The 11,409-nt window shown below is 35.8% G+C and overlaps 1 protein-coding gene across 2 annotated transcripts in view; it reads right to left on the reverse strand.

Annotated features, from left to right (window-relative positions):
* Positions 1 to 7,284: 7,284 nt before the first annotated feature.
* The window catches only part of LOC110442949, an 11,318-nt gene continuing 7,193 nt past the window's right edge, over positions 7,285 to 11,409 (reverse strand). The window contains exons 2-4 of one of the 2 annotated variants that reach the window (XR_002462057.1): positions 9,665 to 9,730; positions 7,770 to 8,878; positions 7,285 to 7,696 (exon numbers count right to left, since the gene is read on the reverse strand). Coding sequence is in view for 1 of the 2 variants with exons in the window: in XM_021486842.1 (XP_021342517.1) it covers positions 8,442 to 8,878; positions 9,665 to 9,730 (503 nt within the window). In the remaining variant the exon portion in view is untranslated. Of the gene's footprint in view, positions 8,879 to 9,664; positions 9,731 to 11,409 lie in introns of both variants that reach the window. The other variant, XM_021486842.1, reaches the window with a different exon arrangement.

Genomic DNA, 11,409 nt, shown 5'->3' on the forward strand with positions numbered 1-11,409 from the left:
CAGTGTTTGTTAACTCGACGATCATAACAACTAGATAAACTAGTTGTGTAAAGGTTAGAACGACAGTGACCTCCAAACCATGAAAGTAGCTACAGCTGTACCAAGTAGGGGGTATCTACAAACACCTTTACTACGGTTAGAACGACAGTGAACTACAAACCATGAAAGTATCTATAGAAGTACCAAGTAGGGGGTATTTACAAACTCCGTTACTACTGTTAGAACGACAGTGACCTACACACCGTGAAAGTATCTATAGCATGACAAAGTAGGGGGTATTTAAAAACACTGTTACTACGGTTCAAACGACAGTGACCTACAATCCATGAAAGTAGCTATAGCTCTACCAAGTAGGGGGTATTTACAAACAACGTTACTACGGTTAGAACGAGAGTGACCTACAAACCATGAAAGAAGCTATAGCTGTACCAAGGAGGGGGTATTTACAAACCCTGTTACTACGGTTAGAGCGACAGTGACCTTCAAACAATGAAAGTATCTATAGCAGCACAAAGTAGGGGGTATTTAAAAACACTGTTCCTACGGTTAGAACGACAGTGAACTACAAACCATGAAAGTATCTATAGAAGTACCAAGTAGGGGGTCGTTACAAACACCGTTACTACGGTTAGACCGACAGTGACCTACAAACCATAAAAGTATCTATAGCAGTGCAAAGTAGGGGGTATTTCCAAACACTGTTACTACGATTAGAACAACAGTGACCTACAAACCATAAAAGTATCTATAGCAGTAACAGTGTTTGTAAATTCCCCCTACTTTGTACTGCTATAGATACTTTCATTGTTTGAAGGTCACTGTCGTTCTAACCGTAGTAAAAGTGTTTGTAAATACCCCCTACTTTGTCATGCTATAGATACTTTCATGGTTTGAAGGTCACTGTCGTTCTAACCTTTACACAACTAGTTTATCTAGTTGTTATGATCGTCGAGTTAACAAACACTTATCCTTTTTGTGTTAATTAGAAATGTATGAATAACTGTGTCCGTGATATACATTTCCAAAGTTCGAAAAAAGATAAAACAATATTACAAAAATAACAACATGGCTGAACACTACAAATAACGTTTTTGACAAAAATGTAGAGTATTTCTGACGTACTGACGCCAATAAGGATGTCAAATTAGGTACTGCTCTATTTACGTTAAGTTAAGTTTCATGTCCATCTTGAACATGTATTTGCAAAATAAAAGGCGCATTGAGTGCGCCACTTTGTGGATGAGACAGGAGCACTAGGATGATCCTTTAATATACCTCAAAAGAATCTCGCGGTCGTCTAACGGTAAAATTGACTGGCTTTGAAGTCTGATGTCGCTCCTCTGCAATTTGCAAGGGACAGGTATCAGCCTAGCGATGTGCCGTTTTTTTAACCTGAGACCAATCAAGTAGCTAGCCGTGTGCCTTCGAATTTGGTATGACATATTCAAGGGATGCAATCAACGTAATTGGGCATAACCCCTGGAGTATCGAGGATAGGATTAAGGTATTGTGGCTATGATAGATTTTCCCTTCAAATTTGAATTCAGATTCAATTCAAAAATGAATTTTATCATATGAATGTAATATCATGCTCGCCACATAATCAACTTGTTGTAACATCATCTTTATTGCTCCTAAAATTTAACGTCATATGTGCTGGTTGGTTATATTGTTATGTTACAATGCATTTTACCAATGTATTGTGTTACTTTTTGAAACAGTTATTGCGTCTTTATACAGACGAACATAGTCTGCATGGTATCACAAATTACGAACACACACGTTGTCACAGGCATATATGTAAATGAGTTCATTAAAACTATTGGTACAAACTGTGTTTATATTTCTATGGTGATCCGTTATGTATATCACAGACTTGGTATGACATTTGCACTTTTTTTATCTCATTATTTATATTTATTCAAATGTCAGACAAATGTTGAACCTGACGTGAACGTAACAGTACTCAGTAGGAGGTATGTATACGCACCGTTACTGACGTCTTTAGGACGGTAGAAAAATTATCCGCTTGTAGAACCACCTATAAAAGCATCAGTGTTTGAGAGTTATCGGTCAGATCAACTACATCACAACCATCATGAAGACCAGTATTTGCAATTTCGAAGCGACCAAATGCCTGTTCAAAGCGGTACAAGATGGCAATTTGAAACAAGTGAAGATGCTATTAGACGCTGGAATTGATTTAAGTAAGAAAGATGATAGTGGAAACTCGATCGCGACGGTGACTTTGACAGAGATGGACAAGAAATCATGCTATACATGCAATAATATGTACAGCATATTGATTTATCTTATGTATAAGGGAGCCGGGCGATACATGAAGACTCAAGAATTGAAGGACGTGTATGAAGCACTTAGGAAATATCCAAGTAGACTGAAACGATGTAAATTATGTTCGAGTGAGGGAGACCAAGACAGAAAAAAATGCCAGTCTCTTCCTATAAAGCACATTACCGTGGAAGGCCACACTGTAAGTTGGTGCACCGACGTGAGAGAGGTGAGGAAGACTGTCTCTGGAAAGCCGACCGAGAAATTGGTGTATACCTGTGGTGACCTCTTCGTTCGAAAAGAATATATAGAACACATCGATGGTAAGAACAATGAAAAACCTAAACGAAGACATACGTACTGTTTGATACCTACTTCCTAACTACCACAGACCTACCACAAGTAAAATCAGGTTCTTCATCGTCGAACGGATCAGGTCTAGTTGAAGATATCGGACACTGTGAAAAACTATCGTTTCGTACTGGAAACATGTATTTGAATATCTGATGTAAATAAAAATATTTTATGTTCAATATGATTTTGTTTCTTTACTGGAAAGCATGTTATTGATATAGATTTAGGGGATAATCTTACTGTACTTATCATTGTTATACCGTCGAAACTTATTTCGATTGACCAATCAAATGCCTTGTTACATCTCAAACGAATTAGAAATATTTGATATTGCCGTTATTCCTTCATTAATTGATATACCATATATTTATTTATTAGCATTGTAAATATAGTAAAATTAGATATAGGATAATGATATATAATAGTGAACTTGTTAATTCTGATATGAACTGCACATATCTGGGATTACTACTTTTCAAAAATAGTTAAAATGCTGCATTGTGTACGGGAACCAATGCAAAACAATCTGGGTTTTTTTCATAGTAGAAATCCTTGGATTACAAAGGAGGTTGTTGTGTGGTTGGATACAATGATATCCAGCACCTATAGGAAAGGTTGTCATCACGCTTCCATTTCTCATACCTACATCGGTGCTTATTGTATACGTGCTGACATACGATTTGAACATCAGGGCTGAATGTTCATAAGCTCAAATTATATAAATTTCTTTCTTTTGATTGTAAATTTATCTGTTGTAATTTCCGTTTTGTAATTGGTTTTCTCCGCATTTACATTTACTGGTAATAATAAAGGTATAAGTCATAGTCATCGCATTCCAGTTACTTTTTCTTGTTTCTTATTACGGCTGACTTGCCGTAAGGGCTTCACAAGTTTACATAAAAAAACTAAGGAAACCAGCCTCGAAACGTTCAACTTCGCTGTGCGTGGAAGCAAACCTAGGTTCCTTCGAGCAGCAAGTGGTGCGAAATCCCTTCAGCGATTAATGGCCGCCTTTATTTTATCGACTAGCTGCTTGGCCGACATCATGAAACCGTTCCCAAGCCCATGCATGGACTCTGTGCTGAAACCGACCTTCTTCTCACATGCTTTAATCAAGTGACAATGTCAAATATGGGGTCAACGCCTATGGAGATTTAACATTAGCGTCGGCCCCCGCTTTGAATTTAAAAACAAGATAACTACAAAAAGGTATGGGTATAGGAAGCTTAAATAAGGAACCGTTAGTTTCAGAATTCATTTTAGGATAAATGGGACCTCATTGACTTACACCTGTGTGGGTGTTAAAGGTGCGGTAACACAATTCTTCCTAGAGCATTTAAATAAAATAATTACTATAAAATTATATCATCATCGTGTGCAACATATTCAAACTTTCATTTTGATACCGAATATTACACTATTTGAAGAAAGAATGATTCTTTTTATTGAAGATTTAAGCAGAAAAGTGTGTGAAATTTCATTACTAATGAGAAAATTTCCATTTTCGACAAGTTAATTTGCATAGTTCTAAAACCAGTCTATATTTCATACTTGCTTAAAAGTTGGCTACCAATAATATCTTTCAACATCAGGAATCTCAAGAAAATTGACAACCGGTAAATTTGTCATATAACACTTTTGATTCAAAAAAAGAAATACATAACTTTCTTTCCATTTTTCCTTTAACTTGTGTTTCTTCATGACCAAAAGTCCTTTGGTCTTGATATTTGGCAAGTAGGTTGTTCATGTGAATTGATTTAAATTTTGTTAACGTTGATGACCTTGATCTTCGCTCAAGGTCACAAAAATCAAATGCGCTGAAATAATTTTTTGTTTGGGGAGTCCGACAAGGATACCTTTCCTTGCTTAATCTGTTTAGAGTTAACGTTATAAAATAATGCAATATTCCTCCATATTTTGTTTAATGAGTGGTAAATAAGCCAAATAAAATAATAACTAGAGCTGTAAACCAAAGACTAACCAATACCCCGACTCCTATATAACCCAGAATGTAATCTAAATGCTAACTAAGGCAAAGCATTGCAAAGCAATACAATACATAGTTCACCCCCCCCCCCCCCAGAAAAATATTCAAAAAAATATGTCACTGACATACTTCCTGTACTCCCTCCCCATGCCAAAACATACTTCCATATCATATCAAATCTTGTTAGCCCCGATGAACCAGTTTTGCTTAAGTCGTCCTAGTAGTTAAGGAAGAGTTGTCAAGACAAAGATTTTGAACAAAGGGCTATAACTCCTTAGAAAGGGTCGAAATGAAAAGAGTACGACATCAGGGGGTAATTACCATATCTGTAAACATTCATTGAAATCGGCCCAGTAGTTAATGAGGCAGACAAAGGTTCTTTTTCTACAAAGGGCCATTATTCCCTTTTAAAGGTCCGGAATGACACATACTATTTGGATGCACTATGTCAGGGAGCAGTTACCATATCTGTAAACTTTCGTTGAAATTGGCTGCATAGTTTTGGAGGAGTTGTCAGGACAAGTATTTTCAACAAAGGGCCATTACTCCGTTAAAAAGGGGTCATATTGAAAAACAATAATACCTGGATGCACACCATCAGGTGGAAGTTATTATATGTGAAAACTTTCGTTGAAATTGACCCCTTAGGTTTGGAGGACATGTCTGGACAAAAAAAATCATAAAAGGGCCATAACTCTGTAAATAAAGGATCAGAATGAAAACATAATACCTGTATGCATAATTTGAGGTGGTAGTTATCATATCTGGAAACTTTCGCTGAAATTAGTCCATAACTTTAGAAGGGGTTTTCCGGACAACCTTTTTTTCTACGGACAGACAGACAGACGAGCTGATTCCAGTATACCCCCTAACTTTGTTGCAGGGGGTATAATAAAGTGTATAATAGTTTTACTATTAAGATTATTTGATTATTTTTATATAATTGCATAACGTAGTCTGTAACACAATTTCAACCTTAAGTAGTTCTCCAGAAGAAAGATTACTTTGGCATAATACATTTTAATGAGTTATAACTGCTGCATATAACTTTAAAACATGCGTAATATAATAAAGTGTTTAGGTATGATACAAAAACAGAAAAAGGATCGGTTTTTACCATAATAAACATTGATAATCAAGTCTTCAGGATTTTGTGAAATTGGGCATTGATCATGTTTGGCATGCTAATAAAGTACTTTACCGGTTTTTATATTGCATAAAAATGATTCAGTAGACAAAATACATATATGGAAAGTTTTTAAAGAAGTTTAAAATATGGACTTCCACTGTAACTATATATAGGCAAGCTCACAATGTTGATTATATTTTAAATTTTGTGAAAATTTTGCATGTTTTTCTAAATAAAAGTATCACTAAGCTTACTGCATATTTACCAATATGACATATTTAGTATCAAAATAACAGTAATTTTATACACTGTACACTATCATTTTTCATGTTCAAAATAGCATTCGCCTGTGACATTTATCTATCATTTTGTTAGGGTACCCCCATCACTCAACCTGGTGTTATGCAAGGAGGTCCACTATGGTTTTCAGTAGTAATTATGAATAATCATTTATGCAGTTATTGATAATTTTTATGTATCTACATATGGCAAAAGAATAAAAGAAATCAAAGTGGGGGCCAAATGTTGACCCCACCTTTCACGTTTAAACATTGAAAACGTTGTTTAGTTTTAGGTCTTTCCACAAAATCATGTTTAAAAGTGAATTTTCATTATCACCGAAACAACATGAAATTCGATCTGAGCACACAATCTGAGTTTAAGCATGAGAACAAAGTTGTGATTACATTGTTGTACCTCCCTACCCACACATCCGAAGGCAAGGTATAAAGATATATTCTAGTTGTTTTACAGACAAGTTACCTGCCCTCATATTTTTGCCATGCATGTTTTCCCCCCTGACCGTAACTAAGGGTTTTTAAATCGAGGTAGGAACCAATCAACTTATGCCCATTAAAATGGCTTAATACATCTACATTTGGTTTGAATTCTAGAAGGGTAAGCGTCTTCTACCTCATCAACGACACGGAAACCCTTGAAAAGATCTAGAAGGGTAAGCGTCTTCTACCTCATCATCGTCATGGAAACCCCTGAAAAGTCTAGAAGGGTAAGCGTCTTCTACCTCATCAACGACACGGCAACCCCTGAAAAGATCTAGAAGGGTAAGCGTCTTCTAATTCATCAACGAACCGGAAACCCCTGAAAAGTTCTTGAAGGGTAAGCGTCTTCTACCTCATCATCGTCATGGAAACCCCTGAAAATTCTAGAAGGGTAAGCGTCTGCTACCTCATCAACGTCACGGAAACCCTTGAGAAGATCTAGAAGGGTAAGCGTCTTCTAATTCATCAACGAACCGGAAACCCCTGAAAAGTTCTTGAAGGGTAAGCGTCTTCTACCTCATCAACGTCATGGAAACCCCTGAAAAGATCTAGAAGGGTAAGCGTCTTCTACCTCATCAACGTCATGGAAACCACTGAAAAGATCTAGAAGGGTAAGCGTCTTCTAATTCATCAACGACACGGAAACCCCTGAAAAGTTCTTGAAGGGTAAGCGTCTTCTACCTCATCAACGACCCAAGAGATATAACTAAGCTTCACACATATATATATATATATGTATTCGCATTTTCTTCAAATAATGGTAATTTGAAAAGTAAACACGACAGGTCAATATAGTTTGACTATAATTGCTTGTTCTGTTTCACAGGAGTGATTTCTCTTCCCTTAGGCCGACTTGATGCTCATATTTGTTGGAGTGCTCTTCCTTCCCATAATTGCTGGAAACAATACGTCTTTGTTCTTGTCTAATGGATTTTATAATCGCTTTAGGTTGTGATGGACTGGCTACATTTTAACAACTGTACAGTCCAACAACATATTAAAGACAAGAGACTGAACAAAATAACAGGAACAAACAGTTGACGACAATATGCTGAAAGCGTATGTACTGTACACTTATACATATATATATATATGGTTTTACATAGTGTGAATAAATGTTAGCGTATTTGAATCGGGTTTTGATTTTATATTTTACACCTTTGTGTACATACGCTTCACTGGTCATTTGTCTGATAATTTTACGTAATAAAAGCTGGTACATATTTTACACCTTTGTGTACATACGCTTCACTGGTCATTTGTCTGATAATTGTACGTAATAAAAGCTGGTACGTATTTTACACCTTTGTGTACATACGCTTCGCTGGTCATTTGTCTGATAATTGTACGTAATAAAAGCGCGTACATTCTTTTTCACTTTGTGTACATACGCTTCACTGGTCGTTTGTCCGATGTAGTTGACAGGGTACGTACCGTACTAATCATTGAAATGTCACATATAAACACTTACTGGTTGTGATACATGACTTTCCTTCAATACATTCTGTGGTACTTTTGTACATTTTGAAATGAAATATCTGTTCCAGTGTTTTTCATCCTGAGTTTACAGTGCTGAATCCTTGAATTTGGTTTATATACGTTACACACGACTTCATTAATAAAGTAACATAAAAGTAAGCAAACCGAAACGTTCTCGTTGAAACGGTTATCATTAACTGTTGATAAGGTAAACTTTTGTAAACCTTCTACATAAAATGACACGCTTAACGGACCTTAAAACTGCAGGGCTTCCATATCTTCTATTCACAACGTCATCACATAAAAATCTTTAATAGCTTAGGTTCGACCACATGTTTGTATGATTTCAGCTTTGTATATTTCATTGAAGCTTAATTACATTAGTTTTTTTATGACGCAATTTTTTTTCATATTTTCGCCAGAGCTAAAGTTCAACGTCAGCCTTTTGTCTGACGTCAGCATTGTCCTCAGTTTCTATTTTTGTAATCTCGTTATCGTTATTGTTTGTTTCCTTTACCAAAGTTTCACCGCCATTTTGTTTTTTGCTGGGCCTAGCCTCCTTAACGTCACTTGGTCCTTTGGCGTTGTCATTATCTTTCCCTCCTACAGATGATCTCGGTGTGGCCTTGCTTAGGCCACCACTTGGTTTTTCGCTGACAATTCTGTTCCATCCGGAGCCACTTAACTTCCGGAGACCTAGCTGAGGTCGCGTCCCCTGGCGGTCTTCCTTGACGAAATCAAGTTGTCGTCTTGTGTAGATGGATAGACCAAGAGCAACGGCTGCCATGACAACGGCGACGGGGTGGAGGCTGTAGGCTGCTATGTCCCAGTAAGTGATACAAGTATCTCCGTTTGCGATTCCTGAAAGTGAAAGTAAATAAAATGACTTATTTCTTAAAATAGATCGTCTAGTCTTTCGAACTCTATACATTTTAACATAAACAATGAGCTATTCGACTGTGTGCATATAAGCCAGTCGCCACGTCCAGGTACTTTACCTTTTATTCACCCTGAAGTCACTTTTTTTCTTACAGTACCTGAACGGAAATGACACATCATGATGTAACTTACGTTTTAGTCATCCACGTGATGATATAACCGGGCATTGTGTATCACCTGTCTTATTCGCATGCGGTTTTATTTACATGGATATTGTTTTACTAACATTATTGTAGATTATCCGCATTGAGATATTATATGTATTGTGAGATAATCCACTTTTTATATTATCCGCAATGTGACACTATATGTATTGTGAGATTATCCACTTTTTATATTGTCCGCAATGTGACATTATATGTATTGTGAGATAATCCACTTTTTATATTATCTGCAATGTGACATTATGTGTATTGTGAGATTATCCACTTTTTATATTATCTGCAATGTGACATTATATGTATTGTGAGATTATCCACTTTTTATATTATCCGCAATGTGACATTATATGTATTGTGAGATTATCGACTTTTTATATTGTCCGCAATGTGACATTATCCACATCTAGATTCTATTTATATTGTGACATTTTTGAATTGTTGGTTCATTAGCTGATATTATACAAGGTAGTTAATGTATATATTGATCATTTTCCTTATTTTTAAAAGATCACACACTGCAGACCATAATGGGGATAGAATCACTTACCAGGCAGGTCTCCACATGCATCAGGTTGAGCACATGTCTCCGATTCGTACTGTTTGGAACGTTTGTCTGTAATAGAAAGGTGGTTTATAATGTAAGGTGGCATACCTCCATACACTGTGGTAGTAATTACTGTTGTAGGAATGATAAAAATGTCAAAACACACCCCTCCCTACACTTAAGTAGTAATTACTGTCATCAGAATTATAATACTGTTACAACACCCCTCCCTACACTTAAGTAGTAATTACTGTCATAAGAATTATAATACTGTTAAACCACACCCCTCCCTACACTTAAGTAGTAATTACTGTTATAAGAATTATAATACTGTTAAAACACACCCCTCCATACACTTAAGTAGTACTTACTGTCATAAGAATTATAATACTGTTAAAACAAACCCGTCCCTACATTTAAGTAGTAATTACTGTCACAAGAATTATGATACTGTTAAAACACACCCCTCCCTACACTTAAGTAGTATTACTGTCATAAGAATTATAATACTGTTAAAACAAACGCGTCCCTACATTTAAGTAGTAATTACTGTCATAAGAATTATAATACTGTTACAACACCCCTCCCTACACTTAAGTAGTAATTACTGTCATGAGAATTATAATACTGTTAAAACACACCCCTCCCTACACTTTAGTAGTAATTACTGTCATAAGTATTATAATACTGTTAAAACACACCCCTCCCTACACTCAAGTAGTAATTACTGTCATAAGAATTATAATACTGTTACAACACCCCTCCCTACACTTAAGTAGTAATTCCTGTCATAAGAATTATAATACTGTTAAAACACACCCCTCCATACACTTAAGTAGTACTTACTGTCATAAGAATTATAATACTGTTAAAACACACCCCTCCATACACTTAAGTAGTAATTACTGTCATAAGTATTATAATACTGTTAAAACACACCCCTCCCTACACTCAAGTAGTAATTACTGTCATAAGAATTATAATACTGCTAAAACAAACCCGTCCCTACATTTAAGTAGTAATTACTGTCACAAGAATTATGATACTGTTAAAACACACCCCTCCCTACACTTAAGTAGTATTACTGTCATAAGAATTATAATACTGTTAAAACAGACCCCTCCCTACACTTAAGTAGTAATTACTGTCATAAGTATATTACTGTTAAAACACACCCCTCCCTACACTTAAGTAGTAACTACTGTCATAAGTATATTACTGTTAAAACACACCCCTCCCTACACTTAAGTAGTAACTACTGTCATAAGTATATTACTGTTAAAACACACCCCTCCCTACACTTAAGTAGTAATTACTGTCATAAGAATTATAATACTGTTAAAACAAACCCGTCCCTACATTTAAGTAGTAATTACTGTCATAAGAATTATGATACTGTTAAAACACACCCCTCCCTACACTTAAGTAGTAATTACTGTCATAAGTATATTACTGTTAAAACACACCACTCCCTACACTTAAGTAGTAATTACTGTCATAAGTATTATAATACTGTTAATGTACACACCCCTCCCTACACTTAAGTAGTAATTACTGTCATAAGAATTATAATACTGTTAAAACACACCACTCCCTACACTTAAGTAGTAAATACTGTCATAAGAATTACAATACTGTTAAAACAAACCCGTCCCTACATTTAAGTAGTAATTACTGTCATAAGAATTATAATACTGTTAAAACACACCCCTCCCTACACTTAAGTAGTAATTACTGTCATAAGTATT

Source organism: Mizuhopecten yessoensis, unplaced genomic scaffold (genome assembly GCF_002113885.1).
Source record: "Mizuhopecten yessoensis strain PY_sf001 unplaced genomic scaffold, ASM211388v2 scaffold716313, whole genome shotgun sequence".
Taxonomy (NCBI): domain Eukaryota; kingdom Metazoa; phylum Mollusca; class Bivalvia; order Pectinida; family Pectinidae; genus Mizuhopecten; species Mizuhopecten yessoensis.